At 43.6% G+C, this 26,686-nt stretch overlaps 2 protein-coding genes and 1 pseudogene across 2 annotated transcripts in view; 2 read left to right on the plus strand and 1 right to left on the minus strand.

Moving 5' to 3' along the window:
• The window catches only part of LOC141074981 (oocyte zinc finger protein XlCOF8.4-like), a 287,451-nt gene that overhangs the window by 43,410 nt on the left and 217,355 nt on the right, over window positions 1–26,686 (minus strand). The window lies entirely within an intron of this gene.
• Window positions 16,113–26,686, plus strand: part of LOC141074984 (uncharacterized) — a 177,234-nt gene continuing 166,660 nt past the window's right edge. Inside the window, 1 exon segment of the mRNA XM_073562311.1 lies at window positions 16,113–17,576. Within this exon segment, the coding sequence (XP_073418412.1) occupies window positions 16,115–17,576 (1,462 nt within the window). The 5' untranslated portion in view covers window positions 16,113–16,114.
• On the plus strand, window positions 17,574–18,603 carry LOC141074983 (uncharacterized; annotated as a pseudogene).

Here is a 26,686-nt window from a genome sequence, read left to right on the forward strand (position 1 = left end):
CTCCGGTGATGCCCTGTACTCCTGTAGTGACGTGTATCATCACTGCCTGTCAGTGTAATGCTAACGGCCCCATACACATGAGATCAGAGTTGGCTGAATGGTCATTTGGCAGACGGCGATCTCTCCCGACTCCCCCATACACACAAATATTCCAGCTTTCCTGTGGTCTGTATGAGAGAGTCGCCTCCAGACTCCTCTAGAGGAGGATTATCTACAGGAAGAACAAACGGATTATCCTCTGAAATTCAGGATGTCAGATCCTTCTCTGCCCTGACATCATCTGTCGGGAGGCCCCCAAATACATTATATGTTCGGCCAAACCCCCCGAAATCAGTGTTTTCATGGAACTTTAGTGTAATGTGTATGGGGGCGTTATAAGGTAACTTATTGGACGCTGCCTCTGGCCCGGCCTAATAGACCTTCATACATTGCAGCCCAGACCCCATTATTAGGCATGTAAGTATCGTAGTAACTAGGCCGCCCCATACTATTGAGTACTTGGGGCGGGGGGCATTCAGCCAAACTCTGTCACACCTTCTTAGATGCCATGTTTGCTTTTCACAGCAGCAAGTGGTTTTGTTGAAGCCTCATCTGTGCCGTCCCTGCGGTGTACATCTATGTTCTGGGGCCCAAACAGATTAATTTCTTTTTAATAAAAGTTTAACATGTTAAAAATTCTAAAATGTGTCTTCTGCTTTTTGCATAATTTTTTCTTCTTACAAGAATTGTTGGAGCCAATTTTTCTTTAGAAACATTTTAATTTCGGCTTTTTCTGGAGTTTTTCTTGTAATATAGGAAAGCCTAAGGCCAGAAATAAACCCCATAAATCACTGTACATGGAGACTTTGGGATCAGATCATTTCTGTCCACGTTGATTGTGGAAGCTAAAAATCTTTTCTAAAAGCCTCAAACTTCTGTGTGTGACTCAGAGCTGAGATCTAACGTGATAGAAGATTCCAGTGCGGGGAAGATGGGAAACCTTCATATAGACGGCCGGTGGGGATGGAGGCAGTGACCGACTCTGGCCAAATCTGTCTCTAGAGCTGTAGTAGAAGATGAAGATGTCGTCCTCAACATGAAGTAGTTATTTCTCATGTCGCGTGTAATGAATCTCTCCTGCAGTATTGCTAATGCCGATTCCAGTGTCGGTAATGAGACGAGAATTAGCGTTATGGAAGATGAGTCTATGAGGAACGTGTTCAGCTGCCGACTCCGAGGAGGAAACTGCTTGTTGTCTGTGGCCTAAATATATAGGTTTTATTAGTAGATGTCAGGGAAGAAAACTAAACCCTTTAAAATAATAAATCTCCTCATATGTTTCCCTTATTATCTCCAGTAATTGTATTATTACACAGGATTCTTATGATGTTACATCGGATCATCTTCTTCTCATTCAGGTCTCTTCAATATCGGATCCTCTCAGTGAAGATCTTCTACAAAAGAGAATTTTCCTGATTTACCCATCAAGGATGGATATGGACAGAGACAAGATGGCGGAGAGGATATTACACCTCACCCTAGAGATCCTCTTCCATCTCACTGGAGAGGTGAGAGATTCTGATGACGTCACATTACATCATTCTTATCTATGGGAATAACAGATGGACAGAACTGGAGAGGTGAGGACTCTGGAAATGTCTGCAGTGAGATTTATTAATGTGTCTCTCCATAACCAGGATTACACAGTGGTGAAGAAGACCTCTAGTGATCACTGTCAGGACCCTATGTCTGAGGGATGGGGAAGACCCCTGAGCCCAATCACGGGGCCTGCACCTCACCCCCTGATCCATGAGGACATCAATGACCAGAAGATCCTAGAACTCACCTACAAGATGATTGAGCTGCTGACTGGAGAGGTGACACTGCTGGGAATACTGGGACATTATACAGTAACACTATGAAGGGATCGGGGGGATGACGGTATCATTGTATATGTCAGGTTCCTATAAGATGTCAGGATGTCGCTGTCTATTTCTCCATGGAGGAGTGGGAGTATTTAGAAGGACACAGCGATCTCTACAAGGACGTCATAATGGAGGTTCCCCAGCCCCTCACATCTCCAGGTAATAGACAGGACTAAATACACACGGCCTATAATTATCTGTATGTAGAGAATGAATTCAGTCCCTGTATGTGTTTCCTCCAGATCTATCCAGTAAGAGGACAACACCAGAGAGATGTCCTCGTCTTCTTCTTCCACAGGACTGTAACCAAGAAGATCCCAGTGCTCCTCAGGATCATCAGGTAGATGTAGAGAAGGTGTCAGGAGATCTCCCCTATGATGTGTAGACGGCTGTGAAGGTCTTGTGCTCAGTCTTGTTTTATCCACCAGTATTATATGTTTTATACTTGTGTAATGAGAACGGTGGAGATGGCAGGATTAGAGCTGATCATAGATGGGACTTCTCCATCTGTCAGTGACTTTTACAATATTTGTTTCAGGGTGAAGATCTGACCCATATTAATCCTACAGAGACATATGTGAGGGGTGATGAGCGGTGTAAAGAGGAGATTCCCACATATGACTACCCAGGTGAGTAGTAACCACTGAATGCAGAGAAGTCACAGATTCCTCTCAGTCACCGGCTGTGGCTGCTTTATCGGTGGTGTAGTCCGGCCGTATTACCATGATCACCATTTTGCCTCTAGATCACAACATTCTCCTCCACCAAAACTGTTCAAATGACTTTGGGCATTGAAAGCCCTTTTCTATAGACCTTACAACCTGGAGGATCCACCTACCCCCTGGGATTAGTGTGTGGGTGATACCTTAAAGAGAGATCTATATGATTGCTTGCACCTGATCCAATATAGGCAGTGTGCTCTTAAAGAGTCACACTGAACACAGAGTTAGATGTCTACTCCTTTCTCAGCAAAGACTCGCTCACAACTGAAGTTTATTCTCAAGACAAAGAGACAGGAAATGGGCATCACACAATCTTCTGAGTAGCCAGTGTCAGTCTATGATAGGTCCATTTCAACTTCACTTCCATATATTGTATCCAGTATCTTAGCTTCTGCATTCCAAGGATTCCTTCCAAGGTGTCTGAAGACACAGACGCCATCTTGGTACACCATATCTGAACTGACTTATTTAAGGTTTAATAATTGATTTCATTAGCCATTCTCTCCTTCACATTAGGAGACGCTGACCGTTACCTGCCCAGATCTGTAACTATAAAGCCAAATGATAGCGTACGTAGAATGTGCTGACAAGTTACAAAATCACTTGAAGAAAGGTATTATGATGGGCCTGTAACAGAAAGCGGAGGGTAATGATGCTGTTGGCTTCCTAGATCCCTGAGATCTTATCGGATGAATCTTCTCTCCCTTCTGTGCTGCTGAATGTCTCATGGTCCCTACAAGACCAGGTCCAGTCTTTCTGGCCAAACTTCCCTTTTATGATCAACAACAGTAAATGTGCAGTGAGACCAAGTGTGAATTTCTGTACAATAACAGCAGAGTTTCCCTTTATCCTGACTTTTCAATTTGTATTAAAACCAACTAACTTCAAGGAGGATTGTGATAATCTACAGGACAAACATTCCACCTGTGCCATAATATATCTCTAAGCTGTGCGTGGCTGATGGCTGTAATATACATTTATTCACGCCTGCAGGCAGGGCCGTATTTAGAGTTTGTGCTGCCCTAGGCGCTTTTTGTGCTGCCCCCCATTGGCGAGTATGACTAATGCAGACACTGTCAGCAGTGACTTGGGCTACTTTCACATCAGCGATTTTTGCCATTCACGGCAGATCCGGCAGTGGATTTAATAGCGCAATATCAATGTACAAATATTATTCTTAATATTATGTCACAATACCAGGATCTGAGGATCTTCTATTTCGAGGTCACGAGCTCTCTGATGCGATGTTGCTGCCTGTCTCGCTGTCTTCCTCTTTTGACACTGCAGTGTGGTGGACAAGAAAGCATTAACTGGTTAACAGCAAGAAGTATGGTGCCTGTACTTACTGAACTATAAACTATCCCCATACCATGTCCAGCAGACATTGGAGGATTACCCGTATATACACAAGCATAAGCCGACCCGAGTATGTCGACCCCCCTAATTTTGCCACAAAGAACTGGGAAAACTTATTGACTCGAGTATAAGCCTAGGGTGGAAAATGCAGCAGCTACTGGTAAATTTCAAAAATAAAAATAGATACCAATAAAAGTAAAATTAATTGAAACATCAGTAGGTTACATGTTTTGAATATCCATATTGAATCAGGAGCCCCATATAATGCTCCATACAGTTCATGATGTCCCCATAAGATGCTCCATACAAAATGCACCCCATATAATGCTGCACAGAGGTTAATAATGGCCCCATAAGATGCTCCATGGAATAATATGCCCCATATGCTGCTCCATAAAGGTTATGGCCCCATAAGACATTCCATAGATTATGCCCTATAAAATGCTCCATAGAATAGGCCCCATAAGATGCTCCATTGAATATACCCCCATATGCTGCTCCCATAAGATGCTCCATTGAATATGCTTCCATATGCTCCCCCATAAGATGCTCCACTGAATATGCCCCCATATTCTGCCCCCATAAGATGCTCCACTGAATATGCCCCCATATGCTGCCCCTCATAAGATGCTCCACTGAATATGCCACCATATGCTGCCCCATAAGATGCTCCACTGAATATGCCCCAATATGATGCACCAATGAATATGCCCCCATATGCTGCCCCCATAAGATGCTCCACTGAATATGCCCCCATATGCTGCCCCCATAAGATGCTCCACTGAATATGCCCCCATATGATGCTCCACTGAATATGCCCCATATGCTGCCCCATAAGATGCTCCACTGAATATGCTCCCATATGCTGCCCCCATAAGATGCTCCACTGAATATGCCCCATATGATGCTCTACTGAATATGCCCCCATATGCTGCCCCCATAAGATGCTCCACTGAATATGCCCCATATGCTGCCCCAAAAGATGTTCCAATGAATATGCCCCCATATGCTGCCCCCCATAAGATACTCCTCTGAATATGCCCCCATATGCTGCCCCCATAAGTTGCTCCACTGAATATGCCCCCATATGATGCTCCATTGAATATGCCCCATATGCTGCCCCATAAGATGCTCCACTGAATATGCCCCCATATGCTGCCTCCATAAGATGCTCCACTGAATATGCCCCCATATGCTGCCCCCATAAGATGCTCCACTGAATATGCCCTCATATGATGCTCCACTGAATATGCCCCCATATGCTGCCTCCATAAGATGCTCCATTGAATATGCACCCATATGATGCTCCACTGAATATGTCACCATATGATGCTCCACTGAATATGCCCCCATTTGATGCTCCACTAAATATGCCCCCATATGCTGCCTCCATAAGATGCTCCATTGAATATGCTCCCATACGCTGCTCCACTGAATATGCCCCCTTAAGATGCGCCACTGAATATGCCCCCATATGATGCTCCACTGAATATGCCCCCATATGCTGCCTCCATAAGATGCTCCACTGAATATGCCCCTATATGCTGCCCCCATAAGATGCTCCACTGAATATGCCCCCATATGCTGCCCCCATAAGATGCTCCACTGAATATGCCCACATATGCTGCCCCAATAAGATCCTCCACTGAATATGCCCCAATAAGATGCTCTACTGAATATGCCCCCATATGCTGCCTCCATAAGATGCTCCATTGAATATGCCCCCATAAGATGCTCCACTGAATATGCCCCCATATGATGCTCCACTGAATATGCCCCCATATGTTGCCTCCATAAGATGCTCCACTGAATATGCCCCCATATGCTGCCCACATAAGATGCTCCACTGAATATGCTCCCATATGCTGCCCCCATAAGATGCTCCACTGAATATGCCCCCATATGATGCTCCACTGAATATGCCCCCATAAGGTTCTCCACTGAATATGCCCCCATATGCTGCCTCCATAAGATGCTCCATTGAATATGCCCCCATAAGATGCTCCACTGAATATGCCCCCATAAGATGCTCCACTGAATATGCCCCCATATGCTGCCTCCATAAGATGCTCCACTGAATATGCCCACATATGATGCTCCACTGAATATGCCACATAAGGTGCTCCACTGAATATGCCCCCATATGCTGCCCCCATAAGATGCTCCATTGAATATGCCCCATATGCTGCCCCCATAAGATGCTCCATTGAATATGCCCCCATATGCTTCCCCCCATAAGATGCTCCATTGAATATGCCCCATATGCTGCCCCCATAAGATGCTCCACTGAATATGCCCCCATAAGATGCTCCATTGAATATGCTCCCATATGCTGCCTCCATAAGATGCTCCATAGATTATGCCCCCATATGCTGCCCAAATAAGATGCCCCACAGTTTATGCCTCCATATACTGCTGCTGCCGCTACTGCAGGTATTAAAAAAAATCTGCTCAGTCTCCCCCTGGCCCCCATTCTCCCCCTGGCACTCATTAAACCCCCCCACTCATTCCCCCGCTCATTCCTCCCCACTGCTCAGTCTCGCCAGACCCCCATTCTCTCCCCTAGATCATTTATTGCCCCCCCTGGCGCTCATCCCCCCCTCCCCCGCTGCTCAGTTTTCTCCCCGGCTGCCATTCTCCCCCCGGATCATTTATTGCCCCCCGCCCCGCTGCTCAGTCTTCCCCCTGGCCCCCATTCTCCCCCTGGACCGCACGCTGAGACAGGAAGAAGACAGACATCCTGGCAGTCGTGCAGGACCATCGGAGCTGCCTGCAACATACGCCACTGGAGCCTGGAGGAGGTGAGTATGATGGCGGGGGGATGGCGCAGGGGGGAGTAAACGAGGATAAGGGCCGACACCGGACCAAATTTAAACAAAAAAAAAAAAACACTCGCTCAGGTGCTGCCACACCGCTAAGCCCTGTCCTAGGCACGGGCCCTCCAGTGCCTAATGGCAAATACGGCCCTGCCTGCAGGAGATGTGTTGGCATGGCTCAAGCCCTGGTTTCATGGATTCACTCCGTGTCATAAATTACATTGTTTTTGATCCTAAGGAATTCAGATTACTGTACAATCTCTCCTGAAATGGGGAGCAATATTATTTTCTCTAATCTTTGCTCAGGATCCATAGTAGCTCCAATGGTCCACCATAAATGAGGGCAACTCTGGTTTACTGTTGTGTAATCTGTATTTGTAGTTTTCAGTTAATGAGATTCTCGTGCTCTGGGGCAGGGCTGTGGGTGGGGCTGTGGGCGGGGCTTTATGTGGTGCTCTGATTACATATTCATCTGTGTTGGCTTATGACAGGTCACTGACCTGCCCCCCATTATTACATAATGCATATAATAGCATTGATATTATTGGTGATAATGCCTATAATATTTTGGCTATTGTGAGGCTTAGAAAAACAATTACATCCAGCACAATGTCACCAGCGGCCTCTGTCCAGTAACCTCTATGTCTTACTTATAGACGCTACTGTGCAGGCGCCGTCATCGCTGGTGTCATTTTGCTGGATGCAATTTTTTTCTAAGCCTCACAATAGTCACAATATTATAGACATTGTCAGGAAAAGGGGTTGTATGGCATTTGGCCAGCACACGGCTATCACATGGGCCGGGGGCTTATCTTAGTTATCCCACCACTGCCAACAATGAGTGACAAACAGTTACCAAGGTAACAGAATCGCCTCTTGTTTTTTCTTCTTCCTTGTGCTTTAGCTTACAGCGTTCGTCTATCAATACAATACATTCTACGTATGCTCCATAATTCGTGTTGCTGTATTTATTTCCATATTTACAAATTCTGGATTTCTATCACTAAAAATCCTTGTTTAAACCGTGGTTTCCCTTCATCTTGTATTAGCAGTCCCTCTTTTGTACATAATCATTTTGTATATATGGTTTTTATGTATTAGTCATATGTATATATTGTCATATATGTTTTCTTATATTGTCCTCTCTCTGTTTTTGTAGTACCCCATTACTAAGATCCGGGAGGATAGAAACGTTGGGTATGGGAATCTAGGCTGTATATACTAATTTTTCTGTCCTGGCACTTTTTTTCTGTGGACTGGATGTTTTTGAATAAAATTCACTAATTTTGCATAATATCCAAGAAACGTGTGCGGTGAATTATATTTCTTGTGCACATTTTGGAAATGACACCCCACTGGGAATTCATCTATGGATATAGCGACCATTTTCACTACAAGGATAATTTCCAGAAACTCGTAGTGGAAGGTTTAGAAAAAATTGCAGAAATGTCATTGTAGTGCCCAATATATTGTGCCCAGCTTGTGTCTCTGGAGACCTCCCCCCACCTACCCCCGGAAATTGTTACGTCAGCTCTACTCAAATGTGTCTGTCACTAAATAAACCAAATGCTTGAATGTCAAAACATTTCAAAAACGTGGTTCTGTGTGGAAGATTGTAAAGCCGTCATGGAGGCATAAGGCTGGCAATGATGGGCATTGTGGGTAATAATAGCGGGGATCATGCCTCATTCCTCTCTAGGAACATACACGACATCTTCTCTGGGGGTTCTTTCTTGTTTCAGTTACTGGGATGAGTGCAATAAAATGTCGCTCAGTGAGTCTTCTAACATCTTCACATTCTAAAGGATTGGCGGGGACAAAATTGTCAGAAACAAGATTTTCAGTGACCTTTTCCTGATAATCAAGGAAAGTATCTGCATTTCTGACTTTTTTGTATAACACAAAAGAATTATATGTGGCCACCTGAAGCAAATACATGACTAACTTTTTATACCAGATACTGTATATACTCGTGTATAAGCCGAGATTTTTGGGCTGAAAGTCCCCCTCTCGGCTTATACGCGAATCATATACCGGGGGAGTGGGCGGGGAGGGGGAGCTGGGGTGTCAGAGACCATACTTACCTCTCCTGGCACTTCTCTGCAGCCCCTGCGTCTCCCTCTGCCATCTGCTTCCTGCATTCAGCGGACACGTGGTACCGCTCATTAAATTCATGAATATGCGCATATTTAATGAGCGGTACCATGTGACCATCTGAATGCAGGAAGCAGATGGCAGAGCGAGACGCAGGGGCTGCCGCTGTAGAGAAGACCTTGCCCTAGGAGGGGTGAGTATGATGGGGGCAGAGTGATATTCACCTGTCCCCATTCCAAGCTGTGCACCACTGTGTCTCCGGGTCCTCCTGCTGTGACGGCAGAACGCGCGATGACATAGTCAGTGCGCTCCCTCTGCTGTCAACGCAGAGATCCAGGGGACACAGCGGGGCACGGCTTGGAAAGGGGACAGGCTAATATCGCCACTGCCAGGGGCTCAGGACACCGGCACCTGGCCCTCAGCGACGGAGAGGTGAGTATGTTTTTTTTTTTTTATTGCAGTTGCAGCAACAAATAAGGGCGATTTATGGAGTATCTTATGGGGCAGCATTAGCCCTTGTGGAGCAGCATATGGGGGGTATTTATGGGGCAGCATTAACCCTTGTGGAGCAGCATATGCGGGGTATTTATGGGGCAGCATTAATCCTTGTGGAGCAGCATATGGGGAGTATTTATGGGGCAGCATTAACCCTTGTGGAGCAGCATATGGGGGTATTTATGGGGCAGCATTAACCCTTGTGGAGCAGCATATGGGGGTATTTATGGGGCAGCATTAACCCTTGTGGTGCAGCATATGGGGGGCATTTATGGGGCAGCATTAACCCTTGTGCAGCAGCATATTATGGGGGTATGTATGGAGCATCTTATAGGGCAGCATTAACCCTTGTGCAGCAGCATATGGGGGGGTTTATCTATGGAGTTTCTTCTTGGACCACCATTATCACTCGGCCTTTATATAAGAGTCAATACGTTTTCCCAGTTTTTTGTGGCAAAATTAAGGGGGTCGGCTTATACAAAGGTCGGTTTGTACACAAGTATATACAGGTATATGATTTTCTTGATACCTGGTATGGTTGTAGAACCTGATCTGCAAGGTCCACACCCCCATATATTTGTTGTAGTCAATGACAGACACAGGTTTTGGAGTAGTGGATCCCTGTTGGTCTGCAGGGGCCCTTGTGGCATCTGTGTGGATCGAGCTCAGGATAAAAATATCTTTTTTATCCTTATACTTAATGGCAAGCAGCTCTCCATTGTGTAAAGCCCCTGACTGCCCCTTTCGGAACTTTTTGCTGACCAATGATTGTGGAAACCCCTGACGGTTTTTGTGAATGATCCCACAAGCCCCTATGTTATGTTCAACCAGACTTTTAAATAGGGGTATGCTGGTGTAGTAGTTGTCAACATACAGATTGTAGCCTTTTTGTAAAAATGGAGTTATCAGCTCCCAAACCATTTTTCCCCGATGTCCCCAGATAAGTAGGGCATCCTGGTGGGTTTAGTTGGCTTTCTTTCCCCTCATAAATGTGAAAAGCTGATGTGTATCCGGTTGAACTCTCGCACATTTTATAGAACTTTATTCCGAACCTTGCCCTCTTAGAAGGAATAAATTGCTTGAGGTGCAGTCTTCCTCTGAATTTTACAAGGGACTCATCAATGGAAATGTTTTCTGTTGGGGTGTAGAGCTTTAAGAACTTTCCTGTCAAGTCTTCGATGATGGGTCTGATTTTGAATAGTCTGTCATGTTCTGGGGCATTTCTGGGCAGGCATTGACTAGTGTCGTTAAAATGCCAAAATCTGAAACTGTGGAAAAAAATAAAGCTATGGAGGGGTATAGGGGAATACCCGAGATACAAAGCCATTTGGTTTGACCCCCGGCTGACTGAACTGCTAAGTCTACGGAATTTTGGACAGTGGAGAAGAATAGGTATATGGTATGTGTCGCTGTTGCTAGATCAGGGGTGGGGAACCTCAGGCCCCAGGGCCATTTACGGCCCTCGATGACCTTTTATCAGGCCCCCCGAGCAGATTCTCAGGGACTGCATTCTTGGGCAGGGAGCTGTATTTTGATTGCCACAAGCTCATTAATTTTTCTTGCTCTGTGAGCACATACATGCAGTGTTCACTACTGAACATTGAAGGGCATGCAATGAAAGATTAAGCCAGTACCACAGTCAGGATGTACTTTGTGGGCAGAGTTTGTACGGCCCCCGAAGGATGGTATAATTATCCAAATGGCCCTTGGCAGAAAAAAGATTCCCCACCGCTGTGCTAGATGGTGAGACATTTAAAACATTTGAAACACTTAGGGAAGAGTTCCCTTTGGAGCATACTATGTTTTACCAGTATCTGCAGCTGCGACACGCATTCTCTAGACAGTGGAGAAAGTCACCGATAGTGATACAGAATGACAGTATGTTGGATACGCTTGGCCCCCAGAGGGGCACTAGGGGTCTTATATCGATAATTCACAGGGGATTGCTGGATATGTTTTTGGATAGACACCCATTGATGGCTAGATCCAAATGGACAAGGGATTTGGGAGACATATCGGATGAGCAGTGGGAGTCGGTTTTACAATATGTCCCTAGAATATCTATGAGTGGATCTGGGAGGGGGTCGCAGTTATACACTATACATGGGGTACACAGGACACCTGTGTGGATGAAAAAGGCTGGACTAAGGGCAGACTCTGGATGTCCGAGATGTACGATGGATGAAGCAGATATTCTTCATATGCTATGGTCTTGTCCATGATTACAGGCATTTTGGTTCGGGGTCCTAAATTTAGTGGAAAGAGTGTCGGAAGCAAATATTACTCGAGATCCATTGACATGTATTTTAGGACATGTAGAGGAGGTGGCGTTGGATGAATGGGGTAGGCTAGTTATAGCCAGACTGCTTTATGTTGCAAAGAAGACTATCACATTGCACTGGTTAGATCAGTGTTTCTCAACTCCAGTCCTCAAGACCCTCCAACAGGTCATGTTTTCAGGATTTCCTTAGTATTGCACAGGTGATGCTATTAATGCTTGAGCAGGTGAGCAGGTGATGAAATTATCACCTGTGCAATACTAAGGAAATCCTGAAAACATGAACTGTTGGTGGGTCTTGAGGACTGGAGTTGAGAAACACTGTGTTAGATGAAAATCCTCCTACTAGGAAGGAATTTGTAAAAAAGAGTTAATTTTGTAATCCTTATGGAGCGAAGCGTCTACTTGAAAAGATGAACCACTACGAGAATATCTGGGGGGGCTGGTTGGACTTTCCCGGATTGGCTTCCGCAGAACTCATCAAAAATAGGATATTAGGGTTATAAAAAAGTGTACAACATTGTAATGCATGGCTAAGGATTGTAGATGCGTGACGGGGGGGTTCTTGTTATGGGAAGGGGGAGGGATGTGTTTGGTGTATTTGCATTTATTAAAAAATGGGGAAAGTATTATAATTTGTACTCTAATGTATACTTATGTATGTAATACTATCCTGTATGCTTTCTTCAATACTTTCTTCGCTGTCAGAACATAAAAGTGCATAAGCCTCCTCTGCACTATAAAACTGAAGAGCCATTTTATAAGTTTTCATTTTTTTTTCAAAAATACAAAACTGCGACGTGACTGACGTGACCAAATTATTGGGCAGACAATTGAGTAAAACCTAATTCTTTACCCTACCCCTAACTTTAGAAGAAACCCTAACCCTATAGCATTAACACTAACCCTAACTATAGCATTAACTGTAACCTGCCTTATCTGTTTTTTTATTTGATATTTGGGAGGCAGAATGAACAAACAGTTGAACACCGCACACTACTGGTTCATCCAACAAGGTTTTCTATTAGACTGTGAACTGTCATTGTCTTGGTAAATAATTAAAGTTTTTTGCATAGCTTGCCATTTTTATGGACAGTTTACTTTTTAGTAACCCCCCATTGTATCCCCCGGGGCTCCTAATGATTTTTGTAATTACCTTGCGTTGCCAATTCTGCCTGTGAGCGGCGTTATGCAGGTAGCTGATTCCGGGTCACATGACCCCCAGACTGCAGCCGCCGCTAACATCCGCTGATGTCATGTCAATTTCCTGACTCTGGAAATTGATGTGACATCATCAGCAGGCGTGACCCAGCGTCAACACACTGCTGTCACTCATCAAGAGTCACAGCAGTGTGTGGGCGGTGCTGCACCACACGTCACAGCCCCGTCACTCTGCAGCATCTGTCTTCTCACCCATCAAGAGTGACGGGACTGTGCAGGGGGTGGACAGGGCTGTGTAGGGGGTGGACAGGCTGTCTGTCGGCTATGCAGTGGGTGGACAGGCTGCACGGGGCTCTGCGGGCTGCTGTGCGGGGGAGTGGGTGAGCCGTGTCAGGGTCTGCAGGCTGTCTGCTGGCTATGTGGGGGGTGGACGGGCCGTGTTTGGGTCTGCGGGCTGTCTGCCAGCTGTGCGGGGGGTGGGCAGGCCGTGCGGGGTCTACGGGCTGTCTGCCAGCTGTGCGGGGGGTGGACGGGCCATGTGGGGGTCTACGGGCTGTCTGCCAGCTGTGCGGGGGGTGGACGGGCCATGTGGGGGTCTGCGGGCTGTCTGCTGGCTGTGCAGGGGGTGGACCGGCCTTGTGAGGGTCTGCGGGCTTTATGCCGGCTGTGCGGGTGGGTGGGCAGGCTGTGCGGTTTTGCCAGGGCTGTGCGGGGGGGTCTGCGTGCTGTGCGGGTGGTGCCGGGGCTGTGCGGGTGTGTGTGAGTGTGTGTGCATGTGTGTTTATGCAGGCAGGCATTGTCCGATGGGACTACAAGTCCCATCGAGTTATGCCTGCTACACTGTCAGTGAGTGACACATTAGCCAATGATGAGACAGTAGTAGTCCCATCTTCCGGCTAATGTGTTGAATGTAAAAAAAAACACATACAGAACATACAACATATAGAACATACATATAACATTTAACACATAACAGAGTACAATCACCTAATTACATGAAGCCATCGATCTCCTGTAATAAAAATAAAATAATAAAGCAACCTATACTCACCTTTCCGCTGTAGTCCAGGTAATAACGAGGGTCCAAAGACTATCTCCCATATAGAGCAGTCGCATCAGCTGATACGACCGCTCTCCAGGGGCCCCAGCAATGAAATGACAGGCAGAGGAAATCCTCCGCTGTGTATCCCTCCGCCGCCGGGAAAGAGGTCCCGTAACCCTAACCATAATCCTAATTCTCATGCAGCATTGCTGTAAAGTGAGAGCCTGAACTCATGTAACCTCAGTGATGCACTGCAGGAGCCATTGTCTCCTGTCAGTTCATCACTGGGAGGCCCAGTCCCCTGATGTCACTGTTCTGTAGGGGAGATCGTCGTGGGACACTTGTTATTAATTGGACTGTGTCGGACAGGGAGTATACGGTTTGCTTGTTTATTTCATTACTTTTTATTACAGGAGACCAAGGGCATCGCTTGGATCTGGGTGTGCAAAAAAAATATGAATTCCATGTTGTGTTTTATTTCATTAAAATACTTTATTCTTATGTGTGTGTGTTTTTTTAACCCTTTATTACTATAAGGTTAATAATGGATAGGTGTCTTATTGACGCCTCTCCATTATTAACCGGGCCATTTTCCAATAGCAAGCTGACATTAACCCCTTATTACCCCATATCCCACCGTTACATGGGAGTGGGAAGAGAGGGGCTAAGTGCCAGAATTGGCGCATCTTATAGATGCGCCATTTCTGGGGCGACTGCGGGCTGGTATTTGTAGCCAGGGGGGTCCAATATCTATGGCCCTTTCCTATGCTATGAATATCAGCCCGCAGCTGTCTGCGTAGCCTTTCTGGCTATAAAATTGTGTGGGACCCCATGTCATTTTTTGGGGGGTCTCCTATTTTAATAGCCAGTAAAGGCTATGAAGACAGCTGCCGGCTGATATTCATAGCCTGGGAAAAGGCCATGGGTATTATCCCCTTCCCAGGCTACAAATATTGTCCCCTGGCCGTCGGCTTTCACCCTCTGGCACAGAAAATTGCGTGGTAGCCCACGCCATTTTTTTTTATTTTTTAAAATGAAACATTGTTCATTAATAAACATGGATATGGAAATATCTATAGAAATATCTGGAAATATCTATGGATATATCTATAGATAGTATAGATAGATATATGGATAGATAGATATATGGATCTATCTATCCCATATCTATCTATCCCATATCTGTATCTATTTATTTATCTATCTATCCCATATCTCTCTATCTGTGTGTGTAATGGAGTGTGGGTTGGACAAATGTAAAAGAGGAGGTCGGACAGAAATGACATCACAAATCATTTTTTGTTAAATAACATACCTTTATTTGGCTTACAAAAACTCATAGCAATCTGTATGTGAAAAACATGAAAAAACACATGAAAAGCGCATCAATAACGCACCTGCATTATCTGCCAAGAGCTGCGGATTCTGTGTGGAATAATCCGCCCTGGAATCCGCCCGGTGTGCACACAGCCTTATAGCTCTCAGCACTATAACGGTGTGTACACGGGGACTTATTATTAAGAACGTCTGTGTCTGTGCACGCTCCTGTGTGTGTGCGCTCATGATGCTTGCAGTGTGTTTTATGTGAACGCGTGGCGGATTGTGCTGTGGATTTTTCTGTGTGGATTTTGTTATATCCGCAGGTAAAATGACCGGCGTTTCACCTGCGGATTTATAGTGGATTTTGTGCGGCTTTCACCTGCGGATTCTTATAATGGAGCAGGTGTAAAACGCTGCGGAATCCGCACAAAGAATTGACATGCTGCAGAAATGAACCCTCAGCGTTTATGCTGCGGATTTTCTGCACCATGTGCACAGCGGTTTTTGTTTTACATTGACTATAATGGTACTGTACAACGCAGGAGAATCTGCTGCGGATCCACAGTAGAATCCACAATGTGTGCACAGACCCTTACAATAAGATGCTTCAGATTGAAGATAGAGGAGGGAGGGGTTTGGGTGTGTTTTGGAGTGGGTGTGCTAGGTGCTGGCTTACAGGCCAGTGCAATGCATCATGGAACTTGTAGTATTAGAGCACAGTAAGTTGGGAGAAAGGAAGTTGTCGATTAAGCCCATGAGACCTGGAGCCAGCACTGAAAATGTGCTACTAGAGCATCATAAAAGGTAATATTGCTAAAATAAACACAGTGGATGTTTTTAGTGGCACATAATAACAAGATTTATGAAAAAAAATTACAGTAGTGGGCAACTTCTTTAAGTAGAAATGTTCAAAAATATAAAACTCAATGATATTTCATGAAAGAAAATTGTTCTTTGTCTTGGCAGATGACTGTAACAGGAGTTCAAAAGAACAGCTGACATCTTTAATTTTTAAATCTGATGATCTTGAGATCCTACAAGATACAACTGAAGTGATTGCTATTACTCCAGATATACCATCATCCATTCACAGCAAAGATCTGTCATCTGATCCTATGAAACAGGTCCCATCTTCTGATTCATTACTGACTACTAAGGAAACTCAAAGTCACAAAAGAGGCATTAAAAAACAAACTGCTCCTAAAGCAAAAAATTCATTTTCTTGTTCAGATTGCGGGAAATCTTTTAACAACAAATCTCATTTTGTTACACACCAGAGAATGCACACAGGGGAGAAGCCTTTTTCCTGTTCAGAATGTGGGAGATGTTTTGCAGATAAATTACATTTTGCCACTCACCATAGAACTCACACAGGGGAGAAGCCTTTTTCCTGTTCAGAATGTGGGAAATGTTTTAACCAGAAATCAGATTTGGTTAATCATCATAGAACTCACACAGGGGAGAAGCCTTTTTCCTGTTCAGAATGTGGGAAATGTTTTAACCAGAAATCAAATTTGGTTAAACACCAGAGAACTCACACAGGGGAGAAGCCTTTTTCCTGTTCAGATTGTGGGAAATGTTTTAAGCAGAAATCATATTTTGTTAAACACCAGAGAACTCACACAGGGGAGAAGCCTTTTTCCTGTTCAGAATGTGGGAAATGTTTTAACCAGAAATCAAGTTTGGTTAGACACCAGAGAACTCACACAGGGGAGAAGCCTTTTTCCTGTTCATATTGTGGGAAATGTTTTAACCAGAAATCACATTTTGTTAAACACCAGAGAACTCACACAGGGGAGAAGCCTTTTTCCTGTTCAGAATGTGGGAAATGTTTTAACCAGAAATCAGATTTGGTTGATCACCATAGAATTCACACTGGGGAGAAGCCTTTTTCCTGTTCAGATTGTGGGAAATGTTTTAAGCAGAAATCATATTTTGTTAAACACCAGAGAACTCACACAGGGGAGAAGCCTTTTTCCTGTTCAGATTGTGGGAAATGTTTTAACCGGAAATCAAATTTAGTTAAACACCAGAGAATTCACACAGGGGAGAAGCCTTTTTCCTGTTCAGAATGTGGGAAATGTTTTGCAGATAAATCACATTTTGTTACTCACCATAGAACTCACACAGGGGAGAAGCCTTTTTCCTGTTCAGAATGTGGGAAATGTTTTAACCAGAAAGGGGTTCTTGCTAAGCACCAAAGAACTCACACAGGAGAAAAACCTTTTTGATGTTCAGAATGTGGGAAATGTTTTACTCAGATTTCAAGTCTTGTTACACATAAGAGAATTCACACAGCAGAGAAGCCATATTCATGTTCAGAATGTGGGAAATGTTTTAAATGGAAAATAGATCTTGATCGCCATCAAAGATCGCACACAGGAGAGAAGCCTTTTTTCCTGTTCAGAATGTGGGAAATGTTTTAACCGGAAAGCGATTCTTGTTAGACATCAGAGACATCACACAGACGAGAAGCCATTTTCATTTTCTTAATGTGGGAAATATTTTACTTGGAAATCAACTGTTAATAAACATCATAGATTGTGGGAAATTTTTTAACAAGAAATCTTATTTTGTTACCAGAGAATGCACACAGGGGAGAAGCCTTTTTCCTATTCAGACTGTGGGAAATGTTTTGCAGATAAATCACATTTTGTTACTTACCATACAACTCACACAGGGGAGAAGCCTTTTTCCTCTTCAGAATGTGGGAAATGTTTTAACCAGAAATCAGATTTGGTTAATCACCATAGAACTCACACAGGGGAGAAGCCTTTTTCCTCTTCAGAATGTGGGAAATGTGTTAACCAGAAAGGGGATCTTGTTAAGCACCAAAGAACTCACAGGAGAGAAGCCTTTTTCATGTTTAGAATGTGGGAAATGTTTTGCAGATAAATCACATTTTGTTACTCAGCATAGAACTCACACGGGGGAGAAGCCTTTTTCCTGTTCAGATTGTGGGAAATGTTTTAACCAGAAGTCAAATTTGGTTGATCACCAGAGAACTCACATAGGAGAGAAGCTTTTTTCATGTTCAGAATGTGGGAAATGTTTTACTCAGAATTCAAGTCTTGATACACATGAGAGAATTCACACAGCAGAGAAGCCATATCCATGTTCAGAATGTAGGAAATGTTTTAAATGGAAAATAGATCTTGATTGCCATCAAAGAACGCACACAGGGAGAAGCCTTTTTACCTGTTCAGAATGTGGGAAATGTTTTAACCGGAAAGCAATTCTCGTTAGACATCAGAGCAGTCACACAGAGGAGAAGCCATTTTCATTTTCTTAATGTGGGAAATATTTTACTTGGAAATCAACTGTTAATAAACATCAGAGATGTCACATAGGGGAGAAGTCTTTTATGTTCATAATGTTGGAATAGTTTTAACCAAAATAGAATCTTCTTAAATGGGTTGTCTCTTGTCATTCCTCATGTTTGCTGCTAAAAGGATAAAACTAAACTTTATTAGTTCCAAATATAAAACTATACCCATAATTCACCCCCTTAAGGTTAATCAATAGGTGACTAATAGAAAAAACATGTACCCCAAAGTTCAATGTATAGAGTGAGGTGATGTACAGTACAGACCAAGTTTGGACACACCTCATTCAAAGAGTTTTCTTTATTTTCATGACTATGAAAATTGTGGATTCACTCTGAAGGCATCGAAACTTTGAATTAACACATGTGGAATTATATAATTAACAAAAAAGTGTGAAACAACTGAAAATATGTCTTATATTCTAGGTTCTTCAAAGTAGTCATCTTTTGCTTCGATGACTGCTTTGCACAATCTTGGCGAGCTTCAAGAGGTAGTCACCGGAAATGATCATTCCCATGGACAGAATAGTACATCATACGCGATCAGCCACGTTCACAGAGAAAATGCGGTTGATCGCAGCCGAGTGTCAACTGATTATCACAACTGGCACTATGTGCCAGGAGCAGTCATGGACTGCTCCCGTCATATTAACCCCTGGCACACTGCGATCAAACATGATCGCAGTGTTCCTGTGACATAGGGAAGCATCGCGCAGGGAAGGGGTTCCTTGCGTGCTTCCATGAGACCCTCAGACCAATGCAATGTGATCACATTGTTCCTTGGGCCTCCTCCCTACAGGTCCCTGGGTCCAAGATGGCTGCGGGGTCCTGCAGGGAGGTGGCTTGTCAGAAGCCTCGTACACTCTGACACTATATAGTAATGTTATACCCTGGGAAAAAGTGAAAAAGTAAAAAAAAAAATTAACATGTGTAAAAATAATTTTTTAAAAATTCCTAAATAAAGAAAAAAATATTCCTCAATAAATTCATTTCTTTATGTAAATAAAAAAAGTACACATATTTAGTATCGCCACGTCCGTAACGACCCGCTCTATAAAACTCCCACTAATTAACCCCTTTATTGAACCCATTAAAAAAACAAGGCTAAGAATGCTTTATCATCATACCGCCAAGCAAAAAGTGGAATAACATGCGATCAAAAAGATGGATATAAATAAACACTGAAAACGTCATCTTGTCCTGCAAAAAATGAGCTGCCATACAGTGTCATTAGCAAAAAAATAAAAGTTATAGCTAGAACATCCCTAGACCGCCTCTTTTATGATGTCACAAATTCAAAGCTATAAGGTATTCCCTCCCAAAAATCAGGCATTCGAACTGCAGAGCCCGTGCTGAAAGGACCCCAGATGCAGGGAGATTTGTGGCTATGCCTCTCCCCACATGGTTAGCCTAAAGACCATTAAGCAACTGTAAGTGTTGATCCCAATGTTAATCCCATTTATATTTGTATTATACATACCTAATGTCTCAAATTTATAACTTTTTTTATCTGTGTAATCACTGCCCCCTTTTGGGGAATAAATGATAACTTTATTAGTCTGTCTTCATGCTCTAAAAACGAACACGTGCCTTTAAGATAATTGCTACTGAATTGGGTTGGCTTCAAACCCCTCTATTAAGTTTATAACTTAATCAGAGAAGCTTTGGAGCTGGTGGCAGCAAGGTGTGATCTGGGCCCTGGGTACAGCTGAGAGTGACGGAAGGGGTTTTATAAGCTATTGGGTGGCTGCGGCCAGAGCATTTTATAATTCCCTCACTGCAGCATGCTGGGTGGCCAGACCTCATTGAAGCAGCCGGCCAGTGACAAATTATCCCAGGTGTAGTTCCCTTGCTGACCTGAGGGTAAGGGGCGCCAGAGAGCTGCGAGTTCCAAAGTGGAACTGAAAAGTTTTGTGAAGTATTGTGGGCAGTGTTGGGACAACCAAAATAACCCCCATGTGATAAATTGTTAGGGCAAGCCTAGCTTGCTGTTTTTTTATCACATGGTGACAGCGGTGGGATAACTAAGATAAGCCCCACTGTGCCTGTGATCGTGTGTTGGCAGTGCATCGCATCCCTCTGTCCGTGACTTAATGGTGTCAGCGGCGGGATCGTGACATCAGCGTACTCAGGACAATAGCACAATAAATTTTGGGGTCTTGTTACCCTTGGGAAAATAAAAATTGGGGGTGAAAAGATCATTTTATCCTAAGTCATATTACAAGACTCGTTTTGATTGTGACTTGCAGGATTGCTACTACCAACAGGTGGCGCTATAGAGTTCAAGTCCTCTTTTTCTCTGAAGAGGCAATTTGCACATTTTTGTTGAAAAATATGATTTTTTAATTTTACGGCTGTACGTTATAAACTTCTGTGAAGCTTTTGGGGGTTCAAAGTACTCACCACACATCTAGATAAGTTCCATGGGGGGTCTAGTTTCCAAAATGGTTTTATTTGTGGGGGTTCACTGTTCAGGCACATCAGGGGCTCTCCAAGTGCGACATGGCGTCCAGCCAATTCTGTGTTGAAAAAGTCAAACGGCACTCCTTACCTTCCGAGCTCTGCCATGCGCCCCAAACAGTGGTTTGCCCCCACATATGGGGTATCAGCGTACTCAGGACAAATTGCACAATAACTTTTGGGGTCCTGTTAATATAAAAATTGGGGGGTGAAAAGATCATTTTTGTGGAAAAAATATGATTTTTTAATTTTACGGCTGTAAACTTCTGAAGCACTTGGAAATTCAAAGTTCTCTCCACACATCTAGATAAGTTCCTTGGGGGTCTAGTTTCCAAAATTGGGTCACTTGTGGGGGGTTTCCACTGTTTAGGTACATCAGGGGCTCTCCAAATGCAACATGGCGTCCGATCTCAATTTCAGCCTATTTTGCGTTGAAAAAGTCAAATTGCGCTCCTTCCCTTCTGTGCTCTGCCATGCACCGAAATAGTGGCTCCCCCCACATATGGGGTATCAGCGTACTCAGGACAAATTGTACAATAACTTTTGGGGTCTAATTTCTCCTGTTACCCTTGGTAAAATAAAAAAATTGGACCTGAATTAATTTTTTTGTAAAAAAAAGTTAAATGTTCATTTTTCAAAAAACATTCAAAAAATTCCTGTGAAGCACCTGAAGGGTTAATAAACTTCTTGAATGTGGTTTTGAGCACCTTGAGGGGTGCAGTTTTTTAGAATGGTGTCACTTTTGGGTATTTTCTATCATATAGACCCCTCAAAGTGACTTCAAATGTGATGTTGTCCCTAAAAAAAAATAGTGTTGTAAAAATGAGAAATCACTGGTCAACTTTTAACCCTTATAACTTCCTAAAAAAATTTTGGTTCCAAAATTGTGCTGATGTAAAGTAAACATATGGGAAATTTTACTTATTAAGTATTTTGTGTGCCGTATCGCTGTGGTTTAAGGGCATGAAAATTCAAAGTTGGAAAATTGCGAAATTTTCAAAATTTTGGCCAAATTTCCGTTTTTTTCACAAATAAACGCAAGTTATATTAAATAAATTTTACCACTAACATGAAGTACAATATGTCACGAGAAAACAATGTCAGAATCACGGGGATCCATGGAAGCGTTCCAGAGTTATTACCTCATAAATGGACAGTGGTCAGAATTGTATAAAATTGGCCCGGTCATGAACGTGCAAAACACCCTTGGAGGTTAAGGGGCTAATAAATTTGCAAAAATTTCTACATTTCTGTTTTTTTCAATCAAGATGGGGTGCAGCGTGAACATTAATGAGAAAAAATGCACTTTTTTGAATTTACCAAATAGCTGCAATGAAAGAAAGAGTGAAAAATTTAAAGGGGTCTGAATACTTTCTGTACCCACTGCATAAATAGAGGAAAGTCTCCACAGGTTAATAGAATCCACCGTATATATATGTACATCAAACACATGAGATCACTTATACACAGACACACTGTTCACTATAATTATAATATATACAGTATATTGTATATAATTATAGTGAACAGTGTGTCTGTGTATAAGTGATCTCATGTGTTTGATGTACATATATACCATAGATTCTATTAACCTGTGGAGACTTCCCTCTATTTATGCAGTGGGTACAGAAAGTATTCAGACCCCCTTATTTTTGGTGGTTCTTACTTCCTCAGAAAAAAGCAAAGTCCACAACGCTATTAGTGGTATACTGAGGCATCTGAATATCTCACCAGATATTGTATTGCTTCAAGAAACCCATCTAAGGCTAGTTTCACACTAGCGTTTACATGATGCAGCGCTCGGCGCCGCTAAGCCCCGCACCCTGCCGGCTCCCTGTCCGCCCCATCCGGTATCGCCACCTACTATCGCACATGCACGCATGCGATCGGCGTACCCTATCTTTAGCATAGGGTGTGCAGATCGTGCGCTGACCGTGCGCTAGTAGGATTTTAGCGTGCGCTGCGCACTTTTGAAGGTGCGCCGGTGTGCGCCGAACGCACCATGTTGCATTTTGGCGTGCTCGGCACACTTTCAAGAGTGCGCAGCGCATGCTGAAATCCTACTAGCGCACGGCCAGCACACGATCTGCGCACCCTATGCTAAAGATAGGGTGCGCCGATCGCATGCGTGCATGTGCGATAGTAGGCGGCGATACCAGAAGGGGCGGGGCTTAGTGGCGCCAAGCGCTGCATCGTATAAACGCTAGTGGGGATTTTTTTAGGCTCAGCAAGTTGTGGGTGGGGAAAGTAGTGGGCTCGGCAGCTCAAGGTAGACACGCAGGGGAAGTGATACTATTCCATCGTAATTTTGCATTTAATCTGCTGTCCCAGGAGTGTGATGATCAGGGGAGATGGGTTTGGGTCCAACCCCCTGCTTTGAGCAGGGGGTTGGACCAGATGGCCCAGGAGGTCCCTTCCAACTCTATGATTCTATGACCATAGAGCATGGAGGAGAAATCTATTCAATCTACAATGTATATGGTCCTAATGGTTCAAAGTCTTCTTTAATTACCTGGAGAGGAAAATTGTCTTGGACAACTCCCCTTTGATAATTCCTGGGGAAGACATGAATACTGTTCACAATGAGGAGGAGGACAGAAAAAGCCAGAGTCTGATCCCTCCAAATAGAGAGACTGTTCTCCCCTCCTTCCTTGAACAAACTGGATTGAGAGATGTTTGGTGTTGGTTACATCCAGAGGATAGAGAGTTTACCTACTTCTCTCAAGCCCACCAATCCTGGTCAAAGATAGACTATCTGTTGATCTCGGAGAGACTATTAAAGAGAATGAAGTCAATGGAGATCCATGACCTGGTCATATCTGACCATGCTCCGGAGGATATGGAATTGGTGGATAACCAGATAAAAGGAACACATTACATATTTAAATTTCCAGCTTAACTTACAAAAGATGAGGGATTTAATGACAAATTAATTACGGGGCTGGAGGGAAGAATTTCAGTGGGATAACAAGGATCAAATATGGCAAAAAGGGTGCTAAGAGGCAAAATTATGATGTTTGTGGCCTCACTAAAGAAAAAGAATAGCGGAAAAATACTCAGATTTTAGTGTAAAGCTTAGAAATCTGTATACAGAGTTCTTGCAGAGCCCTACAACTCAAAACTGGGGACAATGGAAGCTGGCCAAACAAGAGTTTGAAGCGTGTATTGATAGTAGGGAGCATCTGTTCCACTCTAGGCAGGAGGTTGAATTGCTGAGATATGGGAACTGAGGAAATATGATCTATTTTTTCTTTATTGTGCTAGCCACGCACACATAGCTCTGCTACATCTTCTTGGTTTTGTAAATGACATCCCAGCTCAGCACACAGACGCTTCCCTGCCCCCATTAGGTTTGCATAGAGGACACACACAAAGCCCTGCAGGCACATGTCTGCAAGCCCCTCTTTCTCCCTGCTAGAATTCCTCCTCCCTCACTCTCCCCTGTATACAGCTGTAACGCGAGACCCTAGTGTGTGCCAGCCACACAAAGAATAGCTCTATGACCAGCTAAATCCGGTTTACCCGGAAGCACTTGTTTCTTTGTCTCTGGACAGTGTCATTCAACTTAAAATATAATGGCACCGATTAAGTGATATAGTGGTGAAAGTTACATTTTTGGAATGTGCATCAGTAGAACTACACACCAGTGAGTTTTCTATGCCCCGGGATCAGCAGAATCCAAGAAATGGATTTCTCCTGATCCGGGTCATACAACTACTTCATGTTTGGGCTCAAATTAACGCCAATCTCATACTCGGAAAACTGATAGTCTTGCTGTCATCCTACGAGCCTAGCAGCCCAAGTTATGACGGTTATGAGATTTTAGTAAGTTCTTAGTAACTTTGGAAAAGGGGAGTACATTCCATAGCTCCGCTACCTCAGAGATGTCATGGACAGAGGGCATAAATATATTGAAGCTCACTTAGGACAGGGTCTTTGCCTGGGAAGTCAGCTGCCAGAGGCTGTGCAACCTGACCTAATGCATTGGGACGTCTCCCCTCCCACACTCCACATGGCTTGTCAGTAACTGAAATATGTAAGTTTTCACTTTAATCCCTTTTGTTTTATAATTGTCTGTATATATTGTAATTGTCTCATTTGTAATATCTTTATTCTTTTGTAAACACTGCCTATTTCTTTTTGGAGTAAAAGCTATAATATTTACTAGCTTTGTTTTCCTTTATCTAATAAATTATTGCCACTACCTCCGACTAAGTCAGTGCTACTGATTGGGTTGGCTCCTGACCCATTATTAACCATAAAATCAGGAGCTGGTGGCAGCAAAGTGTTCTGGGCTTTGGGGAGACTCTGGCAGTGATGGACGGAGATTCATAAGTGGATTTCCTGCCTGAGACTGGGAATAGTTATAGCACCCTCACTGCAGGGTACCCAATAGCCAGTGCACAGCAAGGCGGCCCTTCTGGCAACTACTTATCCTAGGTGTAGTTCTCTGACTGAACTGAGGTTAAGGGGGGTGCCAGAGAGCTGCAAGTTCCAAACCGGAACTAGAAAGTGGGATCTAATAAATCTCATGATGAACTAGAGGCAACCAAACACCCCCAGTTCATGAAAGGAAAAAAGCGTGAAAATTGCTGGCAAAAGGGCGTCTGCAGGTGAATCCAATTGATAGATTAAGAGATGGCCAGGGAACTGTAACCTCCGACCCCAGAAAAATCAATGAAACACTACAAAACTTTTACAAAGAATTATATAAACCCTCCCATACTAATTTACCAGAAGAATTCCTCCAACAAGTCACTCTTTCAGAGCTAACACAAGAACAAGATGTAATTAATGCAGAAAAACAAGAGAGGTGAAACAAAGCATAAGTCATCTTCAAAATGGGAAAGCACCAGGTCCAGACGGATTTAGTGGGGAGTTTTATAGGGCCCTCAGGGAGCATATCTCCCCTCTGCTAACAAATTATTACAACACCATTCACTTAACGAGGGTCATACCAGAAAGATCTAAAGAAACAAATTAAAGTCATACCCAAACTAGGCAAGGATCCCCTTGAGGCCTGCTCTTATACCATACCTCCCAACTTTTGAAGACGGGAAAGAGGGACAAAGGCTTGCAGCAAATTTTAGGCCACGCCCCAACCACACCCATTTCACAACTAGCCACACCCATGTCCATGCCCAAAACACACCCATTTGGCACTGCTGATCACACAGACTGGTACTGAGGGCACAGTAGCTGGTACTGAGGACAAGAAAGACCAGAGAGAGAGAAAAGAAAATGGAGAGAGAGGAAAGAAATAAAGAACAGAGAAAGAAAGAGGGGAAAGAAAGAAAGAACAGAGAGAGATGGGAAAGAAAGAAAGATGGTACAGAAAGAACAGAGGGAAAGAAAAAGAAAGAGAACAGAGAGAGAAAGAACAGAGAGAAAGAAAGAACAGAAAGAGAAAGATAGGAAAGAACAGAGAGAGAGAAAGGAAGAACAGAGAGTGAAAGAAAGATTAGAGAGAGAGAAAGAGGGGAAAGAAAGAACAGAGAGAGAAAGAACATAGCAAAAGAAAGAACAGAGAGAGAGAAAGGAAGAGGGGAAAGAAAGAACAGAGAGAAAGAAAGAAAGAAAGAAAGAAAGAAAGAAAGAAAGAAAAGAAAGAAAGAACAGAGAGAAAGATTAGAGAGAAAAAAAAAGAGGGGAAAGAAAGAACAGAGAGAGAGAAAGGAAGAGGGGAAAGAAAGAACAGAGAAAGAAAGAAAGA

Source organism: Dendrobates tinctorius, unplaced genomic scaffold (assembly GCF_039654945.1).
Source record: "Dendrobates tinctorius isolate UK_male_01 unplaced genomic scaffold, ASM3965494v1 ptg000345l, whole genome shotgun sequence".
Lineage (NCBI taxonomy): Eukaryota > Metazoa > Chordata > Amphibia > Anura > Dendrobatidae > Dendrobates > Dendrobates tinctorius.